Genomic DNA, 27,615 nt, shown 5'->3' on the forward strand with positions numbered 1-27,615 from the left:
TGAACATATTTAATAAATGACAAGATCATAATCTTTAGGATTTCTAAGAATCAACACTTAAGAATGAATTAATCATAGCACAGTTTGATATATACACACACCCCAAATCAGCTGTACACCTGTTAAAAGCCTTAGTTATTCTTCTCTCTCTTTTCACTGGCCTGGCCCAGCCAGACCCTGTTCACCAAGATTCTGGGAACTGCAGGAGAAAAGACCTTCACTGAGCAGTTTCTGGGCTCCTTCCCCTTTCCACAAATCTTCTCCCTGCCAACTGACACATTCCTCCCACGACCGCATGCCCATTCTTGCAGCTCCAATGAGATAAAGTGAAATGAACATCTTTCAGAACATCTATGTTCTTGCACTCAGGATGAAAAGTAATTTTCTCTCTTAATGGAGAGTTTTGTTACAATAAAGTACCTGCAAGGAGACAGAACCTATACCTCAGTGCCAGGAATAAAGCCCATAAACCTACCCAGCTCACCACCACCACCACCACCTGAATCTTATCGCCCTGACATCCAAAATGCCATGGCAGATATCTCTGCCTACTCACACTGCATAGCCAAAGTGTTCTCACAGTACTTGGCTCCTTTCAAGGGTATTTCAAGTCATTTCAAGGGCTTGGATAAGTCATAATCCAATTCTTCTCTATTATTATAGTTCCTAAGAGTAAGTGAATAAGATTACTTCTAGTCCAATTCTTACTTCAATTTGGCTCAAAGAAAATTAATTTTCTTTCTCAGATGATTGCTTCCATTTATACAGTTTAAGGCTGATATCTCAACTCAGAACAAACCCTTTGCTGGACAAAGCTGTACCTTGGAATGTTATCTCAGCAAAGTCTCAGACTTTAGGCTTAAAATACAAGCATGTGCCAAGAATAACCTTTACAAGACAAGTAGATTTTAAATGTAATTCTTCCTTTTAATTTCTGGGAATCACAATTTCCTAGGTGTCAGGGTCATTTTAGACAGAGAAAGTAACAATCTCTGCATGGAATTCCTTAGAGGTAAAATAATATTATTGAATTATTATTAAACATTATTTTCAATAAGCCTAACAATAATAGCTATCATATTTTGAGTAACTATTATGTATTAGAGCCTATATTAGGTCTTTCATAAGTTATCTCATTTAACCTTACAACATTCATATTGGTAAATAATACCCTCATTTTATAGATAAGAAGTTAACTTAGGTCACAAAGTACAAAGAGCTTATGCAACTTATCTAAATAACTTATTTAATAACTAATCAAGAGCACAGCAAAAATCTGAACCAAGATCTCTTTTTCCATAAGACAATGGACACCCAATTATTCTTCTATTATGGTACCTCAATAAAGGGCAATAAAATCTATGAATACCTTATATAGCACATTGCATTCCAAGAATTCCTCACTGTAATAATTGGTGATTTTCACATTACTGAGTAATTCTTCAAAAGACTTTCCAATCAAATGAGGTCAAGCCAGTTAGTTTCCATAATGAAGAGTCCAGTTCAAGTTTGGGTTTTCAGGACAGTCAAGATAGGTCAAAGCCCTGGTGCGTGGCTTCATTCCATATAAGGAGAAGCCAAAAAATGGTTGTATGCAACCAGAAAATGAGCCTCCATGAATTTTTCTGCTGCTCGAGCCAAAGCTTTCACAAAGTCTCACACAATAGGTGGTAGACAAAGGGAAACTTCAGATGCTAAAGATGAAAGAAATGTAAGAATCTTTCAACATGCCTATAGTATCCTAAACAGCAAACTACTCGGATTGCTTGCAGATTTGCACTGGCTCCAGCCCAACCCAGGCTCTTCTTTTCAGCCAACTTTGTATCAGAAAGGATTGTCTTGCTTTGGTATTTGATGGTCAATTTCACATTATTTCAGCAATGCTCTTTGACAATTTGTAGAAACCCTGGCTGCAGCTCATTCTACCATTGTCAGTCAAGAAGTGCCAACAGTCCAGGGTTGGACCTTCCCAAATGGAATCTAGTTCCTGATCTGTAAATATTGGAAAGTATTTGAGTTTCCTAAGCTTGGATGCCCAACTGTATTAAATCACCACCACTTTCACCCCCAAAAGACAAGCCTCATTGCTTTGATCCCAGGGCCCTGATTACCTTACTTCCTTTCAGGGAAAGAGCTGTCAGATTAGACTATGTAAGAAAAAGAACATGGCATTTTGAACCACAGCACTTGGCTGTACAGCCATAGACTTTATAGGAGTTACTCACCTTCTCTGGTCTTGAATGTTTTTCATCTGTAAATGAAGAACTAGGTAATCCTTAACTTCTCTTCCAGTTCTAATACCATGATTCTATGACCCACTGCTTGACAGTCCATTTTCTTGGACAAAGTGATTATCAACTTTAGAAATCAGTTCATTTTCCAAATACTTCATTCTCAAGGTGAAAAATGTGCAGTTATCCTTTAGGAAATGAACATTCTCACCCAAGCTTCATCACCTATAAATCAACCTTGCATTATCTGCAATTTAAAAAAGCTTATTCTGGGGCGCCTGGGTGGCTCAGTCAGTTAAGTATCTGACTTCGGCTCAGGTCATGATCTCGCAGTGCGTGAGTTTGAGCCCTGTGCCCGGCTCTGTGCTGACAGCTCAGAGCCTGGCGCCTGCTTTGGATTCTGAGTTTCCCTCTCTCTCTGCCCCTCCCCCGCTCACGCTGTATCTCAAAAATAAATAAAAACATAAATTTTTTTTTTAAAAAGCCTATTCTGAAATAACTGTGGAAATGAACCATTTGAATGGCTTATACCAAAGCACAGCCTGAAGTAGAAGTAAACTATTATTGCTGGAGTGTATTTATTTTACATAATAATCTGCAAAACTGTAATGTAACATACATGCAAAACTTCATTTCCAATAGACTTGCAAAGAATGTCGCAGGAAATAATTCTGAAAGATCTAAAGTCTATAATCTTCTCTCTGTTAAATTCAAAGAATCAAAACACAGAGGGCCTAAATAACTGGCTGGGTGTTAAACAGGTATGTCCGAAGAACTAAAGCTGCAAAAGAGCATATCTGATATCATTCTGCCTTGGAGATGAATCCTCTTATTCTAAGGTACTGTACAATTATGCCATTCTAGGAGTAAGGGAGAATGCAATACAGTTGTACTCGCTAAAGGCAAGTCGCATGCAAAACTCCCAGAAATGCTTAGCGTTGAGATTCTCCCAACTTTATTTTCCGGAGTGGATTTACACTCCTGGTCCTGAAGTCTAGGGATGCAGGACAGAGATACTCAGAACACCTAAGTACAATGAGGGGCGTCAGGTGACATCATTCCAGTTTCTTGTCCCTTCTGGAGCTGAAGAAAGCACAATGAAGCAGCTTCCACTAACCAGGTGCAAGACTTCCCTGAGAGATCCTCCAGGATCCCAGGATACATTACTTGTTCGCGAGTTCCTGATTTGCCAGGAATTGTTACACACACAAAAGACCAAGCACTATCACTGCATCCAAGCAAAGAATTTTAGGATTGTTATTAATATCCGAATCAAAGACCGTCTGTCCTGCTTCTACTGATAGCAGCTCAAGTACTAACCAAGGCTCCGCCCATCTAAACCTCAGTCTCTTAATCTGTAATGATCAACAAGGAAGCTGAATTCTTTGGATATGATTCAGCCTTTTGGTAAAGTGTCCAAAAGCCTTAAAGCTAAAATGTTAAATGGGCTCACTTACCCAATATGGTTGGTTCTTAAAGAAATTTCCAGTTCTCTTAGCACTTGTGTGGATTCTTGAACACGCCGCCTGAATTTCTGTAATTCAAGAACACATAATCTCACAAAAAAGATTTCATCAACTGCTGTAACTGCCGCTTGTTTAACACAATATGAAAACATCTCTGCTCTTAAAGTGGGCTTCTCTTGCATTTCCTTTTGCAAAGCACACAAATTATTCTCATCATGAAAATTAGCTTGTGCAAAAGGACTGAAAAATTACTTACATCATATATACTAGGTGCCTTTGAGTAAGTACATTATTATTCCCTACCCTACAATATTCACCAAAATACCTAAGTGTTGGGGTTCCCTTACCCACCCACCCCCAGTTTCAATGATTTCCTAAGACTCCCTCCTAGAACTCAGCATACAGTTGTCCTTATGGCTAAGATTTATTGCACACTAAGCAAAGGGAAAGGTGCACGGGGTCAAGTCCAGAAGAAAACAGATACAAGCTTCCAACAGTCTTCTCCCAGAGGAGTCACAAATGATAGTATTTGTGAAATGCCGTCCACCAGAAAAGCTGTCCGCCAGCGTTTTTATTGAGAGCTGGTCACTTAGGCATTCTCTGCCTAGCACATACCACAAGTCCAGACTCCCAGGAAGAAAAAAGAAGGCAGTCAGCATAAACTGTATTGTTGGCATGAACAGTTTAGGCACAGCGAATCCTTCTTATCAGGGAAAGTTATGAACTCTCCTGAAATGCAAGTTCCCAAGTGCCAACTAAGAGCCACCCTTGCAAGGTGGTCTTTCTAAGGCAGCTATCTCAGGACTGTTAGGTTATTTTCTATAGAGAGTAACATTTCCCAAAAGTCAGCATTCAGAGTTACCTCTACCTATGAGCCCTCATTTGGAAGGTCCCTCCTACTTTTGGAATGTCCTTCCTCATTCCCTGGCCAATAAAAACCCTACCAATCCTTCTAGAACCCCCTCAGGTCTTTCTTTCTTCAATGAATCACCCTCTGCTAGTAAATATATGCTTCTTTATCCTCTTAACTCTAAATAATCCCCGTGTATCACTGAGTTGCAATGCACATCCATTGTCAGGAACACGATTTCCTCCTGAAACATTTATTTAGAGTAACCAAAGTCTTAGGCCACTCTGGAAGTAGGACATTTGATACACCATGCCTTTTAAGAAGAGTTCTATGCTCTCTGTGCTACAAATCCAAACCACCTGCATGTTACACAGTTTTCAAGAAAAGGCTGTGAGAATTCTAGCTCAGGATATTAGGGACCCTTCTCCTCTGTTACCACAACTGTGGTGGAAATAGGCTCATCCAGTTCCAAAGACGAAGGCATCCAAGGACAGGAAGGAACGGAGGAAGGCTGGAAAGGGAGGATGTGCGGTGGACAGATCCAAGCCCTGCCATGACACGGGAAGGACCTGGTATCCCGGTGAAGACTGGAAGCCTGCTCAGCAAGGGTGGACTTCTATTACCTTCTTCTCCTTTCCCCCACCTGCTTCTCACCAGGGCCCCAAGGAAACCAACAATCTGACAGTTTCCTCTGACTGCCATTCTTAAAGAACTCCAAAGACCTTCTTGGTTTTTAGAATCTGGGTATATTGAGATAGATGAAATTAAAGCATCTCCAAAACAATGAAAAAAGAGCCACTCCCCTCTTTTGTCAAGAAAGGCCTAAGAAATGACAGAAGAGTTATGTATCAGTTGGAGGGACATCCAAACCCGGTGTCTCCTGAAGAGCTTTCCAGCAATGAGGACCGCTGATGAGGCAGAGTCTACAGCCACACAGCTGAGGAACCCATTCCCAGGCCTGCTGGCTGCTCTGGAGAGGCCATTCCCATGTCAGAGTCACAAGTCTCAGACTATCTGCATACGTGGCCTTTTAGAAAGCAACTCAGCGTTCCCAGCTTTGCTTTGTGCACAGTTCTGACTCGTTCCCCGTGGCCTTTGCTGGTCCTCAGGGAAAGCTCATCATCAGCCACATGGGGCACCCTGTGTAGCACCGAGGGCACAATAGGGTATAAAGAGGATTCGCCGAAGGGCTAAGAGGCATACATCAAAATAGAGCAACTCCATCAAAACACCAGGAGATACCAGGAACGACAACAGTAGCAGATAACATTTCTCAGGCATTTACTATGGCAGGCACTACAGTTTTACAACTGCATGGTAACAGAGAAAACCAAACTGACTTTGTCCCTGTATTATATTCTCTCGAGGGCTGTGTAACTGTCAGTGGGACTCGGGACCATGGAGAAACCTTGACATCCACCTCTCTAACACATAGGAAATGACTGTTAGCACTCTGCGCCACGAAAATGTATTGAGAATGCTTCAAAACACCACACACAAAAACCATGTGCTTGTGGGGAGCAGCAACAAGGAGCCAGGTACCATCAGTGAGTAGTGTGGAACATTCCCCCTGGCCCTCTCCATTATAGGCAGGCCCAGGGATGAGTTCAGAGGAGCCCTGGAAATCCACGCAATAGGTCTCATTTCACAACTGCACAGCCTGCAGAGAACCACACTCCTTTCTTCATGGTCTTTTCCCATGCGACATATGAATGCACCTCCCCAAATCACACACCAGCACCGCCTGGTATTCAATGAGGAGGCTATTTTGCAGAGTCCTGGTCACAGAGATATAGAATTTAGGCTCTTCCTTCCCTGCCCTCCAGGATTTCCCTTAAAACTATTTAGCAGAAAGTCTAAACAGAATATGCTTAAGAAATGTTCTCACAAGACAGCAAATTAAGTATCTTCTATTCAATGTGAACAAAAGATAAATGAGTTAAAGTATTTAAGCTCTCCAGACACAGGTTAGGGAAGACAACTCAGTCTAGACTGTTTGGCTAAAATTGAAAATCCCGATTTGAAATCTTCCCTTTTCCTCACTGTAGTACAGCTGAGAATTTCAAACCTGTTCTAACTGCAAGTTGTGCCTTATTCCAAGCAAAATTTCCTCTTTCCAGGCTTTAAGCATGAGAATTAAGTTGAGTGGAAAAGATCATTTCCTACTGCCAGCTCCTGACAGAAAGTGCAGGGGTGGATGATTCAACATCCATTTTATCTTTTTCTCAGCAGAATGACTGATCTTGAAAGGCAAGGCACAGACCAAAGCAGGCCACTCAGGTGAACACATGGTCTGGTATCTGGTCAGGAGTGAAGGTCAGCCCACACAGATATCCTCATCTTTGTCCTTTATGAAGTTATTTGCAATGGAGCAAAACACTCTCTAAACAGCTTATTTGTTTTACATTCTTTGCTTAGCTCAGGAATAATGGTTCCAGAAGAGAACTGGGCCTTTTCCAGGAGAAAGCCACCTTTTCTCTCCAAGCATCTCCTTCTTACAGAACTTGAGGATGGACTCAGAGAAGCGTTCTCAAGGAGTGTTCTTATCCTCTCCTTTTTCCTAAGAATCTGAGAAATGTTAACGTAATTGGGAATGGAACTTGCTGTAAATGAGAGGAGCACTCAGTCTACGCATAAACACCAACATTTCTGCCTCACTTAGCAACATGAGGGTTCCTAATCCTAGGGTCTGAGCCACTGCCTGAAGGTTTATAGATTAGGGAATTTCTTTTTTTTTTTTTTAATTTGTTTTAACATTTAATTTTTGAGAGACAGAGATAGAGTGTAAGTGGGGGAGAGGCAGAGAGGGAGACACAGAATCCAAAGTAGGCTCCAGGCTCCAAACTGTCAGCACAGAGCTCGAGGCGGGGCTCGAACTCACGAACCATGAGGTCATGACCTGAGCCAAAGTCAGACGCTTAACTGACTGAGCCACCCAAGCATCCCGAAGTTGGGGAATTTCTGAAATTATTTCTAGAACAGAATCTTAGGGCGCCTCAGTGGCTCAGTCACTTGAGTGTCTGACTCTTGATTTCGGTTCGAGTCATGATCCCAGGGTCGTGACATCGAGCCCTGTGTTGGGCTCTGCACTAGGCATGGAGCCTGCTTGAGACTACCTCCCTCCCTCTCTCTCTGCCCCTCCGCCACTAGCATGGGCACACACACTCTCTAAAAAAAAATAATAATAATAAATAAAATTTAAAATAATAAAACACAATCTTGCTGCCCCTATAAAAAGAAATAGCCAAAAAATTCTCCTGGTTTTTTTTGGGTTGTGTTGGGGAAGAGGGGTGGTGCCTTCATCTAACCCTCTGTAATCTGATGAAACTGAAGGTTGCTATATCCTTGGAAAAGGAGACAAGAAAGAGGGGACAGACTCATTCAGGGGGACTGACAGAGGCTCTTTTAAGAAACGAATGATGCGTGAGCCATATTTGTGGGGTGGGGATATTATGATACTTTGGCAGGTACATTCTTAGAAGAGGAGTCTGCACCACAGTCAAGTCACATATGGCATCTAGCTGACAGTAAAGGTCTATAGTCCATCACCCCTAGATTGTATTTCTTCTGCTTGTCTCATGTTAACCACAGGACAAAAGGTCAGGAAACTTCCAAAAGGAAGTAAAACCTGTTCTCATTTGCTCGATTTTCTTGGATGGGGGTGGTGGAGACGTTTAGAGTGGAAGCAGAAGATAAAAAGATTTGAAAAGAATTACAAGAGCCCTAGAAACAGTGGGCAACGAGGAAAAGTGTGCCTTTCTTTTCTCATGAGTCACACACTGAAACAGAGGGAATTCAGCTCAAGTTATTGTTGCTGCAGCCTTGAAAGCAGGAGTTGTGGAAGGTCAACCAAAAAACCAGTGCTATCTGGTGAAGAGTGCCTGTACCCATCTTGAGCGAGGACAGCTCTGCCCTGAGACATCCCAGGACCAATCCCAGCCCGCTGGGCTGTGCCAGGCTACATGCTTTACCACAAGGCATCAGTTTAAACCAATTGTGTGGCTGCACAAAGCACAGCTTGTTTGTAAAAGGAGAGAGTCAGCTGAGAACGGAATCAGCTATTCTCTACCTTCTTGGGGCCAGGGGCAGGGTTAGGCCCGGGGGAAGCTGCTAATAGCATCAACACAGGATATGAGCACACAGCTGGGATGACAAAGCCACAGTGATTTTTCAAGGCCTCTGGAAATGCACCGAAGCATGAAAGACAAGTATTCCCTTTGCTAAGCCCGCTTTCTGAGGGGCCTTAACACCTCTGGACTCGACTCGCTGCCCTGTGTGATTGGAAACGGCAGTGACTCAATAACCATCCGAGGGGGGCACCTGGGTGGCGCAGTCGGTTAAGCGTCCGACTTCAGCCAGGTCACGATCTCGCGGTCCGTGAGTTCGAGCCCCACGTCAGGCTCTGGGCTGATGGCTCGGAGCCTGGAGCCTGTTTCTGATTCTGTGTCTCCCTCTCTCTCTGCCCCTCCCCCGTTCATGCTCTGTCTCTCTCTGTCCCAAAAATAAATTAAAAACGTTGAAAAAAAAATTAAAAAAAAAAAAATAATAACCATCCGAGGTACATGACTCCCATCTCAGGAAAGCACTTTTTAACACCTCCTTACACGAGAAGGATGGCTTTCTTCTTTGTTTCCTCATGGTGGCTGTCTTGCTGGAGGCTCAAGCAGAGGCTATAATGCAGAGGAAGGAAAGTCCCCTCCGGTGCAGGAGGTGCCCGCTCACCAATGAGGAAGGGACAGCAAAGAGTGCAAACAAATCCATCTTACCTTCCTGGTTACAGCTGGATCCAGATAGCCTTTGAGCTTTTGAATGTATGTATGGGGAGGATTCTTCACCTGGAATCGTTCCTGCAGGAAGCACAAAAGTAAAAAGCATGAGGGCTACGAAGGTGTGACCACCCACCCCACTCAGATTAATACTGCTGATCCACGGCTGACATGCGTTCACACTTACTAGTGTGACCCTGCAGATGATCTTCATGTACTGATGGTTTTGAATCTTTAGAGTAAATGTTATTATCCTCCCTTTGCAAAGAAGAAAACCGAAGCTTAGAGAAACTCAGTCGACACAGCTAGTCAGTGTTAGCAGTGGATTTGAGCCCACGTCTGCCCTATTGTGGAGTCAGTACACAATGTCTTCAGTGCTCCGCTGCTCTCATTCTAGAATGATGCTTCACGCAACGTTTATTCACGTCCTCTTTGGGTAGTTCTTCCGTCTACCGCATATTTTTTGGACTATCTTCAATGTTGGCAAATAGTTCTTTTGAACGTTATTTTTTCAAAAATACCAAAAACTTGACTCAAACTGGATAAAACTAATTTGTTTCAAAAATGAGGAATGGCTCAATCGCTAAGAGACTCAAGTGAGTGTATCTTTGTATGAGTACATATGCACGTATATAATCATTAATGGGTTCCCGAAGCAGTTCCAAATTAGAAAACCTGGAAATATTTGTAGCAAAAGCACGGTCACTAAAATAAGCATATAATATATATAATATATATTCCAAGGTAGTATTTGAATGCAGATCTGGGATGGGTCCTGAGAATTTGCATTACTAACAAATGGTATACAGATGCTATGGATGGAAGCACACTGAGAAACTCGTGCCCATGTGTATCAGGTATTACAGATCATAAATGTCCAAAGCAGAATAAGCAGCAGTAAAAAACTGGGTAAAACCCAAATGCCCACAAACTATAAAATGGATGAATGCTTGTATTATGTTCATATAATCGTACATTATATTCCAATGAAAATGAACAAACTGTACCATATTCTCCTGTATGGATGGATCTTATAAACCTGATGTTGAGCCAAAAAGAATGTGACTTCACTTCTATGGATTTACACAACAGGCAAAATTAAATTTGAATAGGGACATATACATAGGTGATTTTATTTATTGATACATACCTATACATCTAGGGGATTGAGGAAGAGATGATGAGCATAAAAATGACAGGGGATCAAAGTGGGGGAAGGGAAATTCCAAGTGACCGAAGAGGCCACAAGGTTCTCTCTCTTGACCCAAGTAGTAGTCATACAGGTGCTGACTTTATCCTACTTATTGTGTTGTTCTTAGGTTTCACAACTTTCTCTGGACGTATGCTACCCTTCACACACAATGAATCAGCACTAAAAGGAAAAACTAAGATTTATCATGAAATCAAAGCAATTCTTATCAGGGCCTCCTCCAACGACAACCTGAAAAGATGCTTTTCTAGTAATTCTTTTTAACCTGATTATTGCTTATGCCACAATGAAGTTTTGGTATTTCACAACACTGACAACTGGCCAGCATGTTCAAGCATGTGTATTTCCAACACAGGGAACCACAACATCCTTCCTGGTCCACTCAAGTCTTCTTGCTTATAGATACAGAAAAGCCTTTCTAAAGATCATCTCATTATTATCAAAAAGATCATCTCATTAGTGAAAACATACATTTTATTGTTATTTAAAATGATTTAAAATAGATGGAAGGGACTTGTAGTGAGACAACTGTCCATATTTCCCCTTTATTTAAAAATGATCAGGGGGCACACCTTAGTGGCTCAGTCACTTAAGCATCCAACTCTTGATTTTGGCTCAGGTCATCATCTCATGGTTCATGAGATCAAGCCCCACTTCAGGCTCCTGGGATTCTCTTTCTCAACATAAATAAACATTTAAGAAGATGATCAGGAGACATTTTAGAGTAGATGAACTGATTCTCAACATAGCTGTTAACAAAAAAGATCAGCATAATGTTTGTAATTATCCCCCCTCCCCGCCATTTTCCAATCTGCGAGCAACTTCTAAATAACAATTCACAGGTATTTGACATCTCTAGTGCCATCGAATAGTCTATGTATAAAGTCCTTTTTCTTTTTCTGTTTTTTTTTTTTTTTGTTGTTGTTGTTGTTGTTGTTTTTAAATCACCATCACTTCACTAAGGGGCCAGATAGGACCCAACTGCCATAGGGCTTTAACAATAGCCCAGCTAAAGACTAAAATAATCATAAAAAAACTCCAAAAAATGAAGCGATAAACCATCTAGAAGCCAGTTACTATATCCAACCTTATGTATGACAATAGGTAATGCCAGAGATATATCAGGATATCAGAAAAACTTACTCTTTTTAATAATACAATCCAATTATCCAAATTTAAAATTCCTATGGCCAGTAACAACTCAAACTGTGTTCCGTTGTGCTATAGCAAATACCTCCTACCTCTAAATATAAGGTCCCTAACACAGGAAACTCAACATTAAGTTTACTCTGACCAATGTGGTATTTACCTGAGGACCGACATTTAAATCTATGGACAGTTGCTAACAGATGTCTAATGATTGTTCTTTTACATAATATCTTCACAACAGAAGAGCTGTATTTTTTCCTTTAAAACAACAAAATCTGGTTGACTAGCACATGTAACATATTGTCATCCACTCAATTAGTGAATCCCATTTTTGACAGTCAATAAATGCACCTTTCCCCATTTTCTGCTCAAGACTGTCGTGATCCAGAGGGGCTTTATCAAATATGCATTTATTGATCCTGTAAGTATTTCCTTTTAATTATTCCCCTGAAATTATAGAAGAAGTCTGTAATTAATACATACTTTTCCCAATGTGCTTACAAAAATTTGCTGTTGTTACACAGTTTTCATTTGTTTGAATAATTTACTCATCTATTTCCAAAACAAAACAAAACAACCACAACAGAACACAAAGAAGCCTGACGCTTCACAACATAGGAGGTCTACATTGTATCTACTACTCAGAAAATTCAAGCCTCCATCCAGGGATTTAAATAAAACTGGTATGGAGAAAGAATACAAAGAAAGCCCCAGTCATTTTCCTAAAACCTGGAGTTGTCTGTCTAATCTCAAAAGGGGCTACTATTTGATTTATACATCCAGCACCTGGCTCACCAAACCTCTTCCCCCCGCCCCCGCCTGCCCCGTGTTTTCAATATGGCCTTTTGCACAGTAAAAACATTTGGGTAACTACACTGGAGAATATCAGCACCTCGCCAAAACACATTTACTTTGAAGGACATTGGAAGGATTACTGGCATTGTATTTATTTAAATTAACAATTTTTTCCTCTAAATATTAGAATTTTGGGTTTTGCACTGAAAGCCAAAAACGCCTTGGCTGGCAATTTTCCATCATCCTCACCTCCAGGTCTGCTTATCCCATGAGCGATTTTCAATAACTAGTTACGTGCTTGCCCAACATCACACTGACACGAGTAGCTTAATGACTTGAGTCCCATTATACAGAAATATTATTCTTGGGGATAAAAGTATTCTTTAATCATGGTGATTTGTCAATATGAACTGATGTCATTTGGAAGAGCTTTTAAAATACTAATTTCGGGGGTACCTGGGTGGCTCAATCAGTTGAGCATCTCACTCTTGACTTCAGCCCAAGTCATGATCTGAGGGTCATGGGATCAAGCCCCACAGTGGGCTCTGCACGGAGCATGGAGCCTGCTTAAGAGTCTCTTCTCTCTTTCTCCCAGTGCCCCTCTCCCCTACTCATGCTCTCTAAAACAAAAAATATATATAATAAAAAAATAAAATCCAAATTTCCTTCAAAATGTCTAATTATATAACATGACCACCATCTTGACCTCGTGCCATTCATCTCTTTGTGTGATCAAACTTTCTTCATGATACGTTTCTGGATGGGAAATAACAATTGCTCTGGGGCTTTTTAATCATTCCCCAGAAGCATTCAAAGCAAAGAGTGCACATTTACCTCTTAACATTCAGGACACCAGGCCACAAAATGCACTGGGAGGGAACAAACCTTAGGACCAGAGAATCTTTCTCCCCCAAGGAAAGGCAGACTGCCATGTGCAGTGCCTCATTTGGATGTGTCTGGAGTCTTGCAAGCTTGACACCCTACATTCTACTCCAAATGGACTTTGAGAGCTTGTTTGGAGGCTGTAGCAAGGGAATGCAGCTACTTATACACTTCTGACTGAAGAAAGGCACTCCTCTATCAAGGGTGGTGCTCTTCTTAGACCAAGAGCACAACTTAGGGAGGGACACACAAGGAGTGGTGAAGGATTAATAGGATGACAGATGTCACAGCCAGGTCACCTTCACATCCAAGAATCACAGAATCCTCATTAAGCTGCTATGTCAATTGCAAGTATTTTAATAAATTAGAGACCTAGGAGTTAAATTTCTCCAGTAATGATCTCAAAATTTCTTCTCCCTGCTAAAAACGACTTTATTAATGCAAACCCAAGAAGACAATTACCTTTCCATCTGGGGCAGTGCTTTTCGTGTCTAAAAGATTGTTGACTTATCTTTCAGTAACACTTTACAGTTTGCCATATTCTTTAAATCTCTTATCGCACTCAAGCCTCCCTATGTGGTAAGTAGATATTAACTCCGTTTCATAGATGGGGGAAGTGAAGTTCAGAGATAAATTATCTGCCTTAAATCAGACACACACACACACACACATCAGATCAAAGATTCAAACTCAAGCTTTCTGACTCTCTGATCCTTGTTCTACTATACCACAGTAAATGTGCTTATCTAGCTTTTGATAGAATAAAAGCTTTTAAAAGGGTAGAAACATGTTCTATTTGAGTTCCAGTACAAAGAAGAATACTTGGCACATAGACTTAATAATGTTCAAAAAATTAAACTTCTTCTAAAAATCGTATACAAGTCACGTCTCTCATAAATTAGGGGTAAGTTTTTAAAGTTTAAAAGCATGTAAACAGATTGTCAACACTCTGTACAGGGCACATACCCAGTGGGTTCTGTGCTAGACATAAATTAGCTCAAACTAATGTCACAGCTAAAGGACATTTGTGGATAAACCTGTATGGTATCTCTCCTGGTGTATCTCCTAATGACTTCCATAATTACACATTTCTCACTAATTCAATCTACTAATGCTTATGCTAGCTAGCCTCCTGCCTCCCCTCACTGGCCACCAGGAAGGTTACCTTGCCTATGCAGAGGCCTGCTCTGCAGAAAAGGAAAAGGCAAAGCATTTATTGGATTCCACTTAATAACTAAGGTTCAAGACTAAGGCAACCCAAATCAGAAAACCAGGCCATTCTTAAAGGGACTCAGTGAAGGGGCTGGGCAGGGATATACATACTGGGTTAATTAAGGAAGTCACAGTCAACAGAACTCATCAGCTAGGCTACAACATGGCCTTTTCTCATTAGACACAGACAGGCAGCCTTAGGTTCTAACCAGCTGAACTGTTTCTTTGGAACCTTCCTCCATGCCCTCCTTTCTCCATCTAAACCTAATAAAGTTTGTCATTGAAAGCCTTTCTACATAAGAGTCTGGAATTGGGCACTCCACTCATCTAGCAAAACATTTCTGGTCCTTTGCATCCTCTCTATCCATGTGTATAATTACATGAGAAATTACTTAATTGAGGTTAATTTGGTGTCAGCTGGACTTACAACAAGCATGTCAGAAGCATTTCCACTCCATAAATTGGATAAGCAGCTCCAAAATCAAACAGAATTTCATTCAAGTTTATCTTACACCTTAATATTCTGAAGTTAAAGGAAAGAAATTATAGCAAGACATCTGAAACTCGAGGCAATCTCTGGGAAATGAATGGCTCATGGGGGGACACACTTACTGCCGAGTTTGTCCCCACGTCGGGGACTGTCACAGGGTCATTGGCTCTATTTCGGTAGTCTATTAGCAGAGCTACATAAACTGCTTAAACACCCTTAGGGATGAATCAGAGGTCACCATCATTATGCCGTTATTAATGTTTTATTATTCTGCTCCTACAGTAATTTTTAGATAGTGAAAATTTAAAGGACTTTGCTTTTACGTACATAAGCTCACTACGCTTGAATGATTTTTCTTCCCAGAAGCTGAAAATAGTTGGGCTCCCTTTCCCAAGGCTGAGTCAGCAAACTGTGGTCTCTAAATGAGCCATAATTACAATCACTATCATTGCCATTAGTGTGTACTAATTTGCAGCATTTAGCTTGGTGCTAAGTGCTCTTCAGAGCTCTGTTGACAGGAATAATCCAAGTCCTCAAGGGGTTTACCCTCTAAAAGGGATAATGCTAACGTGAGTACACAGGGAGAAAAAAAGACCATAATAAAATACCATATTCATATTGTATATAGGGGCATCTGGATAGCTTGGGCAGTTAAGTGTCCGACTTCGGCTCAGGTTATGATCTCATGGTTTGTGAGTTCAAGTCCCGCGCCCGGCTCTGTGCTGACAGCTCAGAGCCTGAAGTCTGCTTCGAATTTTGTGTCTCCCTCTCTCTCTACCTATTCCCCTGCTCACACTGTCTCTCTCGGTCTCTCAAGAATAAACAAACATTTAAAAAAAATTTTTTTTAATATTGTTTATAGACAGAGATGAGTTACAAAGTACAGCAGAGGCCAAGAAACAGCACACGTATGTATGTGTGTGCGATGGCGTGGGCGTGGGGGGATGCAGAGGGGTGCCAAGATCTGAATCAAGGCTCCTAAGCAGGAAGGACTAAGGTAACTCATAACACCTCAGCTCTCACAGGGCCAACCATTTATATGACTAAAAACAACGTCTACACAAAGAGATCTAGCGTCCCCCAAGAAATCAAGAGTACCAGAGTCCCCAAGGAAATGTATATTCCATGTTCCCCCAAAAAGACAAAAACAAATTCTGGAACTTCAGACAGGCTATCAGACTCTCACACCTACAGAAAGTACAGGTATGAAGAAAGAGGACAATTTAGAGAAAATAAGGAAAAACTATTAAGACTCTAGCTACTCACAATTATAGACGATTAAGAAGGCCAGTTGAGACTCTAATTTTGTGTAACCGCTACCAGAGGCAGTGAGTGTCAGCTGTACTCCTACTTAGAAGGGTCCCTGTGGTTATCACTGGAAGAAAACTTTTTGCTAAGGAAGCCGCTGCCCCTGAACACCTTAAATCTTGCTATCACAAGCAGGTCTCTCTTTCCTGACACTAACATGAAAAATACCAAGTTTAAAAAATTTTTTGATCCTTTTATTATTTCATTCATCCAAAACACATTATGCAAGACACTGTGTAAAAAGCACAAAATGGGGGGCGCCTGGGTGGCTTAGTTGGTTAAGCATCCCACCTCAGCTCAGGTCATGATCTCATGGTTCACAAGTTCGAGCCCCACGTCGGGCTCTGTGCTGACAGCTCAGATTCTGTATCTCCTTCTCTCTCTGCCCCTCCCCTGCTCATCCTCTGTCTCTGTCTCTATTTCTCTCAAAAATAAATAAACATTAAAAAAAAATTTTTTAAAGCACAAAATGAAACAAATTCCATTCCAAAGCATTAAATCTGATCTGTGAGACACAACAGACATTGCTGTAATACAATCCTGAATACGGTAAGAGCCATATGTGATCCAATGGAAGTTCAAAGAAAGGTATGGCTTCTTCCAAAGGAGAAGATCAAAGGAACTTCGCTGGAAAAAGTGGTTTTTGAATTGAGTTTTAAAGGGCAGGCAGCATATAGATACCCTGGGTCAGTGTGAAAGGCAGGAGACAGAGGAGTTTTCCAGATGGGGGTACAAGGAAACAAAAGTAGAGAAGCATGGGAAATGTGCTGGTAACATCATGGGTTTAGCTGGGTTCCAGTAATACAGTTTATGAAAGATAATGGCACAAGAACCTAAATGTAACTTGGAACAGAAAATGGTGGATGTCAAATAATCATCTCATACAAGACAACAAGAGACATATGAGCGACATATGAGACAACAGGAAGTTAATAAGGAGTTTAAAATAGTGTAGCAACATACAGTTAATACTGTACAACTCTTCTTTCTCCATCTGCCAACTTTAAAAGCTGGCCATTTCTGCACTAAACTAAACTTGAAAAATAAGCATGTCAGATTCATTCCACAGCCAGAGTTTCTTGGAGAGCCCTGAAGCATTCTTCAGCTCTGAATATGAAATCATTTTCCTGGTCGGAGAGGAGAGGACAACTTTCCAAGTGTTCCATTACAACCCTCAGACTGAAAATAACTTTTAATGAGACTTTTCCAAATAATTTCCTTTATTTAGACTAGCAAAAGTTTCTTCTAGTTCAACAGGTCCTTCCTAAACAAAACATCCTACAATTCATTCCTTAATAGATGATATTAATTGAACTTATTTAATCCTTTTCATAGTTCATCATTTTTTCCCCACTTTAAACATTGTTTTAATTAAATTTGATAGTAAGGTCATACTTCTAATAAAGTTTATTATCTCATGTTGTCCTAAGCAAAGATTGAACCCTGACTGCGCTGGACATGTAGCAGTGTTAAGCAGAGTTGTAAGTTGAGGATGTAAGAACTGGACAGAGTGATGGAAGGTTAGATTTATACTGGAAAACCTTAGAAATAATCTTCATTCTCTCCCCTCATGGGCCAAAGCTTTCCCTTCTTTTAGACTGGCGTTTCTTACAATATTTACTACCAAAAACTAGCATTTAAAACAATCGAGGATGCTTGTTCAATTGCAAACATTCTCCTGACACAATCCACCAGATACTCAAAAATCCACAGTCTTAAATTCCCCACGTAGCTCCTCTGTACAGTCAAGCTTATTAATTGCTTTAGATTGTGGTTCCTCCTTTGGATACTTGAATCCCTCTCTTTACTCCGTCTACAAACAGAATGTGCATATTCCTGTTAGGCAAAGACTTTGGAATGTTTTCAGTTATGTTTAAAGATACAGACTTACATTATAAGACTATAGTTACAACCTATGATTTCACGAAACTTTTACAAAATCCCTGGAGAGTACTCTTCCTCTAAAAACTGCAGGGGAGTATAAACAAGCCTCATTGTTTCTTCATCTGAAAAATGAGAAGAATAAAACCTTTCTCTTCCACATACTACATATTCCAGAAACCTTACTTAAGGATGCCTTCTCAAACAGGATTCACATATTGAAGCGCTTTTAAAAGTGTCCAGGGCTAACCATTTATCAGACAAATAAAACATGGGGAGGAAAAGAAAAGTAAAGTTTTGGTCCTGAAGTGGGGCGGGGGGGGGGGGGGGGGGGAAGCAACAGCGGCCTTTAATTTCTTGCAGAAACCATTAGATAGTTAAAGATTTAGATAAAAGTACTAATATTTCTCAATCATTCAAGAATTTGAAAGAATGGCAAACTATTTTTAATTTTTTTAAGTTTGCTAAGTTTTTATTTAAATTCCACTTAGTTAACATACAGTGTAACGCTAGTTTGGGGAGAACTCAGTGATTCAACACTTGCATAGAACACCCAGTGCTCATCACAACTGCCCTCCTTAATCTCTGTCACCTATTCCTCCCATCTCCCACCCACCTCTCCTCTGGTACCACCAGTTTGTTCTCTATAGTTAAGAGTCTGTTTCTTGGTTTGCCTACCTTCTTTCCCCACCTTTGCTCATCTGTTTTGTTTCTTGAATTCCACGAGTGAAACCACATGGTATTTGTCTTTCTCTGACTTCTTTTGCTCAGCATAATACTCTCTAGCTCTATCCAGGTTATTGTAAATGGCAGGATTTCATTTTTTTTTTTAATTTTTTTTTTTTTTAACGTTTATTCATTTTTGAGACAGAGAGAGACAGAGCATGAACGGGGGAGGGGCAGAGAGAGAGAGAGAGACACAGAATCGGAAGCAGGCTCCAGGCTCTGAGCCATCAGCCCAGAGCCCGACGCGGGGCTCGAACTCACAGACCGTGAGATCGTGACCTCAGCTGAAGTCGGACGCTTAACCGACTGCGCCACCCAGGTGCCCCAGGATTTCATTCTTTTTTATGGCTGAATAATATTCCATTTTGCGTGTGTGTGTGTGTGTGTGTGTGTGTGTGTGTGTGTGCACATCTCACTTCTTTATCCAAGAATGGCAAACTCTTATGTTAAGGATTTCTGCCTACAGTTTATACTAATTGGATTCTCTGAAGTTTCATTTGCCCCAATTTAAACAGTGTACAACCACATTGTTACACAGTTACATGGTTCTGAGAATCTCAAGAGGTGTGTGCTGCATTGAATGAATTGTAGTATTTGTAAAGGGTATCATTTATAAAAGGGAACCCTCAGAGTAGATGGCGTGGAAAGACCAGGAGAAGGAAGCTGCCTTCCGCTGAAGTCAACAAGCGTCTGACACATGCAAGGAAAGCATCCTTATGAACAGAACATTAAGGACAGAAAATTGGAAGCCAAGTCATTAGGTCTTAATCATGCCCTTACCACCTGCCTCCATTTACTTTAGGACTAGACTGAAGAACCAAGCTCAGAATAGTAAACTTCAACATTTACCCAAGGCTGCTGTTTGCAGTACAGAAGCCGTGAAGATAGTTTTCAAGTACAGGACATCATTTTGAAAATGCAATGACGTACCATAAACCACCTTTCTCTGCACGGGTATCAATGAAGCAGTAAGAGGTTGTTCAAAAATAGTATTTCTCTAAGAAAAAGACTGTTGTAAATTATTTTCTTTAATTTATCGCTTACAAGAGCACTAAAAATCATGACATACTTAGGGATAAATATAGCGAAATACATGCAAGACCTGACTTCAAACCATTTCTGTGAGATACTGAAGACTTAAATAAATAGCAATGCTATGTTCATCATTCAGAAGAATCAATACTGTTATGATGTCAGTTCTCTTGAAATTCATCTACAGAGTCAATGCAACCTCAGTCAAAATCCTGGAGGGTTTTTCTTAGAAATGTACAAGTTAATAGTCAACTTTATATAAAAATGCAAAGGAATTAGAAGAGCCAAAATAATTCTACAGAAGAGCCAAGTTGGAAAATTCACACTACCTGATTTTCAAGACAGTAATCGAAACTGCCATATTGACAAAGGATAGAAACAAAGACCCGTGGAACAGAACAGAGAGCACAGAAACAGGAACCACAAACATATGGTCAATTGGTCTTACAAAGATACCACGGTAGTTGATGAAAAAAGAACAGTCTTTTCCACAAATGGTACTTAAACAGCTGGATATACATATGGGGGGGGGGGGCACAAAAAGTGAATCTCCAGCCTTACCTCATCCTATGTACCAAAATTAACTCAAAATCGATCACAGACCCAAACATAAAAACAAAACCTTAAAATTTCTAGAAGAAAATATAGAAGAGATCACCTTTGTGACCTGAGTTTGGGCAAAGATTCCTTAGACAAGCCACAAAATACTTGAACCGCTTAAATAAAAGATAACTAAATTCGGCTCCATCAGAAAACCTTTTAGTCCCTGAAAAACACTTTATGACTATGAAAATTGGCAAGACATAAACTAGGAGAATATACTTCCAAGGTATATGTCCGATAAAGATTGTATCCAGAACATATATATTTTTTAAACCTACAGTTCAATAATAAAACAATCCAATATTTAAAAATATGCAAAAGATCTGAACAGATCCTTCAGCAAAGGTACACAAATAACAAACAAGCATGTAAAAAAATGCTCAACATCATCAGGGAAATGCAAATTAAAACCAAAGTGAGGTATCACTAAAACCAAAGTGACGTGTTTCTTTCTCTTTCTCTCTCTCTCTCTCTCTCTCTCTCTCTCTCTCTCTCTATATATATATATATATATATATATATATATATATATATATATTTATATATATACATACACACACACACACACACACACACACCCATAAAAATGAGTGGAATTAATAAGACTGACAACATCCAAGGGTTGGTAAAGGATTTGGAACAACTGGAACTCTATTACAGTGTTGGATGGAATGTAAAATGGTACAGCCACTTTGGAAAACACAACTGGTGAACTTTACTATATGTAAATTATATCTCAGTAAAGATGATCTCTCAGTAAAGATGATCAAAAAACAGTATTTCAAAGTAATTGCTTTAGATTCATTTATTTACTTCATTACCGAGCACAGCTTTCCTTTTAAAAAGTTTTTCTTGGTATTTTGTTTTTTTACTTGCTCCACTAGAAAGAAAACCACAAGCAAACATGCCATCAACTTCATCAGTTAACACTTTTGCAAGAAATAAAGCACTCTGAGGGGGTCCTATAAACCGCTTCGTTTTTCAAAACATTTACGTCATAAATCACCCAAAGAATTTAAAATTCTAGAATTTGTGTCACAGTTTTTTTCACCTAGGTCTCAATTACCTCCACACCTCCAACTATTACTGTATCTTCACTGTCATTTCATGAGATTTAATCCACCATCTCCATCCAACCCTCCCCACCCCCCACATATCCCAGTTTCCTAGATACAGGCTTTACCTTCTAAGATAAAAGACAAAAAACAAAAACAAAACAAAACAAAGTGTGCTAACAACCTGAAAACTGAATCTTAAAAGTCAAGTTTCCCTTAGATATTTTATGGTTTGTCCTTAGATCTTCCATAACTTCAAATTTAACACTACAAACCCAGCCTCATGTCTCTATAATCAGCCTCAGGTCTTTCTTGGCATCCTCAGATCACAAGATTAAAGCCAACAATAGTTTCAACCTGTGATCATATGGTCAAAATTAATCTTTTTTTTTTTTAGTCATTAGGTCAAGTTCTCAGACAATGCTTGAACAGGCTGGGCTGAGTGGAAGCTAGAAGCAGTTCCTCTGAAACCGGTCACTGTTGAGGACACTTGCTGAATGTGATAGATATAGAACATAGTCCTCAATCTATTACAAGTGTTCAGTCCACTGGGTTTTAGATGGGACTTGGAAAGTTATACCTGAAAATATAAGCCAAGTAATTGTGTCAAGGCTCTTGTGAAGATAACTAGTGGTGGCCTTAAGGGTAACCAGCATCTCCCTAATGATGGTATTTCTAGAACCCGAAGATGCTACTGCAAGGCATCGTCTGGTCCACCAAGTGGACGTAGAATATACGCAGTCTCCACCCCCTTAATACAGCTCTCCATTCCTTACAAAACCTGAACCATATTTCTTTAACATTTATTTATTTTTGAGAGACAGAGACAGAGCACAAGCAGGGGAGGGGCAGAGACAGAGGGAGACACAGAATCTGAAGCAGGCTCCAGACTCGGTCAGCACAGAGCCCAATGCAGGGCTCGAACCCATGAACTGGGAGATCATGACCTGAGCCAAAGTCGGACGCCCAACCGACTGAGCCACCCAGGTACCCCAACCTGAGCCTTATTTCTAATTCACTTTCTTCCTATCTCCCTGCACCCAAGTCTAATTAGAAATCAAAACCAATTTATATTTCTGTATTTCAGTGAAATCATCAATATGCTGTTTTACTACTCTAACAGAGATAAACACCCACAGACACCTCAATTCCCCCATGACTTCAAAAAAATAACTTCTTTTAAAACACGTAAGGGGCACCTGGGTGTCTCAGTCGGTTAAGCACCCAACTCTTGATTTTGGCTTGGGTCATGATCTCAGCTCATGAGTTCTAGCCCCACATCAGGCTCTGTGCTGATGGTGTGGAGCCTGCTTGGGATTCTCCGTCTCCCTCTCTCTCTCTGACCCTCCCCCACTATCAAAAATAAACAAATATTGAAAAATAAATAAAACACTTAGTTAAAAGTTCATCAAGATCTGCATGAATGACACACAAGAGTAGGAGAGAGCATATGGGCTGAAAGTTCTGTTACATATCTAGTCATTCCAAAATTTACTTTTAAGATGGTATCTTACCTTTTTCAATCCCCTAACCCCCCCTTTTTTTTTTTTAAAAGATTTAGCACTTAATTTTCTGAAGCACTATGGTCATAGCATCTAGCACATCCTTCTTCTCAGTACATACTCAATGAATCTTTTAATTAACAAATGGATTGATAAAAAGAGCCACAATCACACTGTGATCAAGGTCATCCACTGGCACCAAAACAAAACAAAACAAAACAAAACACAAAACAAAAAACAACTTTTCCAAACCATTATGGTACTTTTTAGTATACAGAAATTTTGTTTTTTTTCTTTCTTTCTTTTTTTAGGGTCAGCTCAACTACTTGCTAGGTCACACTTTTCTTTTCTTGTGAAAGTTGATCACACACATATTTCCATAGCAGACATTATGAGTTACCGTTCAGGTGTTAGAACAATGCAGTGTTTACGTTACCTAGTAGAAATTCTTGGCTAATGCACCTTAATTAATAAGTCACTTAAATTATTTTCTAAAAGATGGTGTCAAAGGTCAACCTCAGCCTACCCATATGCGTTATTTAATTGCCTGTATGACTCTTCAGTTCCTAGAATGGCATTTCCAAGTTTACAAAAGATGTTGACACAACAAAGTTCACTTGAAACAACATAAGGAGTTGTCTAAGACAACTCGGGCACCTAAGTCATTTTAAGGGGTGTTGGGAGGAGGATTCACAATTCCTTTTTATTACCAGGCAGGAAGGCAGGTAATATGATGTTCATTCTGGCAGAAGATAACCTAAAAGCTTGAAATCAGATGGAACACCCTGGGTTTCTTATTTTGGCTGTTGATGTTGAACAGCACTTCTAACCAAGCATTTATAACAAGCTGCCAAAAAGGATTAGTTTCAAAAGGAGTAACTCACCCCTTCTACCTTCTATTTTCTGCCCCCCCCTTCTTAATCCCATGAAATAGGCCAGCATCTTTTTTCCCCCACTACAAAAAGCCTAGGATAAAGAGAACCTCTGGTAGCAGAAAAGATGTAAACTCCCTTCTAGGTTCAGATTCAATTTTCCACAACTCTGGAGACACTACATGTGAAGCCGTTCAACAGAGAACTGGCATCTGCTCCCCTGACTGCTTCACCAGTGGTTTAGAATCAGACACCCAGAGTCGATCTCAGTGGAGGAGAAACTTTGTTTTCAGGAAGTAAACCGAAAGAAAACTTGCTTTCTGCTTTTTTTTTTTTTTAATTTGAGGGGGGGGAGAGGGAGAGGAAGTGGAAGAGGGAGGGAGGGAGAGAGGGAGAGAAGGAGAGAGGGAAAGAGAGAAACTTAGTTAAGCAAGCTCCATGCTCAGTGCAGAGCCTGCCACAGGGCTGGAGCCCGACAGGAGCTCGATCCCACGACCCTGGAATCACGACCTGAGCCAAAATCAAGAGTCGGGCACTCAACTGACTGAGCCACTCAGGCGTCCTAAAACTTGCATTCTTTTTAACAGTGGCTAACTCAGTACCTTTCTTCAGATTTGGAGACTTCACAATAAGGAACACAGTCCCTTTAAAATCTCAAGCAGAAGACCGCCCGAAGATAAAATTTTTGGTTCGTTCATTTGTTTGTTTTAAATCTGACAAAAAGACATGTCCCATAGCCAGTTCATGTCTGGCACACTGCTGGAACTCAGAACCAATTTATTTTGATACCAGAAACCATTCGACACAAATGATTTTCCAGACTGAAAGTATTACATGAGGCACCTGTTTTGGGAAAACTCAGATCCATACTCTCGCGGTTTTCTCTCTTCATTCCCTTCTCTTTACCATTAAAAATGTATTCAATGAATAAGTTACTGAATACATCAATAAAAGCAAGTTTTAATACTAAACATAGCCTAAGACAAGTGAAACTATCAGACTATCAAAATTGATAACCACGGCAGAGACCTGCTTTTACTAAGCATTTTTCTCTTGGTGCATATATTTAGCCAGCCTACAGTTCTCATTCTCCTTTGCAGGTCTGGCCAATGAAGTAAAACTGCACATGACTCAGGCTACTTCCAAGCTGGTTTGGGAAACCTCCCAGGTATGCACCTGCTTGTTTGTTCTTCCTTTGATTGGAGACAACCTCAAGGCAAAGCTGAAGCTCTATGTTGAAAACACCTTCACCTGGGTCTGTGATTAACTGCGTAGAATGTAACCCCTGCAGGTCAACAGCACCAACTTGGATTGTTATATGAATGACAAGATTATGCAAATCATCACACATCGTGGTATATGTAGCTGTTTGAATTGTGGCCTGCAGAAAGATAGGTCTAGGCGCTAACCCCAAACAAGTGAATGCAACTGTATTTGGAAAAAGGGTCTTTGCAGATGTAATAAAGTTAAGGTCCTTGAAATGTGAGCATCCTAGCCTACCCAGGTGGGCCTTCAATCCAATAATAAATGTCCCTATAAGACACAGAAGAGGAGTAAATAAGGGGAGAAAAGAAGGAAGGCCATGTAAAGATGGAGGCAGAGACTGGAGACATTCAGCCACATGCCAAGGAATGCCTAAGAGCCACTGGAAGCTGGGAGAGGCAAGGAAGGATTCTCCCCTAGAGCTTTGGTGGGAACATGATCCAGCTGACAACTTGAGTTTGGACTTCTGTCCTCTCTAGAACTGCAACAGAATACTTTTCTGCTTCTTTAAGCCACAAAGTTTGTAGTGATGTGTTATGGCAGCCACAGAAAACTAACACAGCATCTTTTTGTCACTTTAACTGGAAGTTAATAACAGAGAAGGTATCTCTATCAAGTGACTTAAATCAGAGTACTTCCTGCATCTTTGATAGGATACATTGTAGGGACACAAAACTGCAAAAAAAAAAAAAAAAAAAAAAAAAAAAAAAAAAAAAGTATCCACTCAGTAATTTTAGTAACTAATATTTTGGTTAGTAATGATATTGGTATGTTATTTTAAAACATTTTTTACATTACAGAAAAGACAGATTTATGTTATGATTCCAACAATTCAATATAAAAGTGATAATTATAAAATCAAAGAAATTAAGTAAATTAATATTTCAAATTGCCTTGGAAATATCAATATGAACTCATAATTATTACACATATTTTGAAGGTCTAGGCTCTCATGTTTTTGACTCTAATATCACCCCACACTAAAAAAAATAGGGCTCCTTAGAGAAACATCTTATTCTAGGTCCAGGACAAGGAAGGTACAAGTGAAGCCTAAGAGATGGGTTTTGTACTTGTAAACTACAAAGCTTGTAAAACAAGCTCTCAAGAGTTAACAGAGTCACATCAAAAGGGCACAGGAACCAGCATGAAAGTGTCCTCATACATCAAAGTACTGATAACACGAGCTTCAAAATAATATTGTATTGGCTGAAGTACATGGACTATGAAAATCCGAGTTCACAAGGATACTCTTAACAGAAAGCCAGAAGGAACTCATTTGCCACCTTTTGAGGTATCTTTTCAACTAAATCTTTACTTTGAAAAATGGCAAAGGGAAGGAAAGAATTCTAGGCATAATTACATTCCAGGGTAAACCAAAACCCAGCTGAAGGCTCTAGTTGCTGGCTTACCACAGGAGGGAAATGAAATTATAAAATCATCTTTGTGCAATTCCTCCAGAAAGCAATGCAGCATAAGGTATCAGTTGGTTTTACACCCACCTGGCACAAGGCTGGTAGGTATCCAGACACATATACCGTGTGAAAGCAACATACCACAGATTCCTTTAGGCTCAAGGGAAAAAAGAAAATCATAGGACAGACCAGTACTATCTAATGATGAGACATCATTTGTCTCCTATGATGTTCTAGAAAAAGATATTCAGCATCAACCTATCATGCCTTTACATCTAACTTCTGGTTAACAGAAAATTCAGGAGTTCAGGCGTCTCTAAGAAACAGTTGGGTAAGTGCAGGAAACAAAACACTCTACAAGACAGCTTGCCTCGTTTCTTCACTATAGGGCATCACGTTCTAGATTCAAGGAGATTTCAAGCATAGCCAGATGGAACGTGTGATCGATGCGGAACTAGATCCTCATATGAACAAACCATATGAAGAGAACATTACAGAAAATTGGGAAATACGAACTGGGCAATACAGAGTCTTAAGGAATTATTCGTTTTATTTGTGACGTTATTGGCTGTAAGAGAAAATTCTCATTTTTATAAGATGCACACTGTATTTTCTAACAAGATAAAACTACAAAACAAAATACCAAACAAAAAATCCACTACTGCAGAGCCAAAACAAAGATCACATTGAGGAGGAAGGCCACATATCAAAATGACAACAGACAACTAAGGGTTTGAAAGAGAATTTTAAAAGGATTGCACAGATTGCAAAAACCTAGTCATGATTTAAAATTAGATAGCATTTCAACATTCCAGTTAGGGAAATATGGTAAAAATTCAAACAATTTTAACGTCAAACAATATTAAATATAGTAAAAACATCAGCTAGGCAGGTGACTGAATTAGGGGCA

General features: G+C 40.0%; 1 protein-coding gene across 9 annotated transcripts in view; it reads right to left on the minus strand.

Annotated features, from left to right (window-relative positions):
• FMNL2 (formin like 2) overlaps positions 1–27,615 on the minus strand; it is a 314,444-nt gene that overhangs the window by 96,974 nt on the left and 189,855 nt on the right. For all 9 annotated transcript variants that reach the window (XM_058715261.1, XM_058715265.1, XM_058715257.1 and 6 more), the window contains exons 3-4: positions 9,314–9,394; positions 3,689–3,765 (exon numbers count right to left, since the gene is read on the minus strand). In XM_058715261.1, coding sequence (XP_058571244.1) covers positions 3,689–3,765; positions 9,314–9,394 — 158 coding nt within the window. The remainder of the gene's footprint in view (positions 1–3,688; positions 3,766–9,313; positions 9,395–27,615) is intronic.

The sequence above is a fragment of the Neofelis nebulosa genome, chromosome 2 (genome assembly GCF_028018385.1).
Source record: "Neofelis nebulosa isolate mNeoNeb1 chromosome 2, mNeoNeb1.pri, whole genome shotgun sequence".
Lineage (NCBI taxonomy): Eukaryota > Metazoa > Chordata > Mammalia > Carnivora > Felidae > Neofelis > Neofelis nebulosa.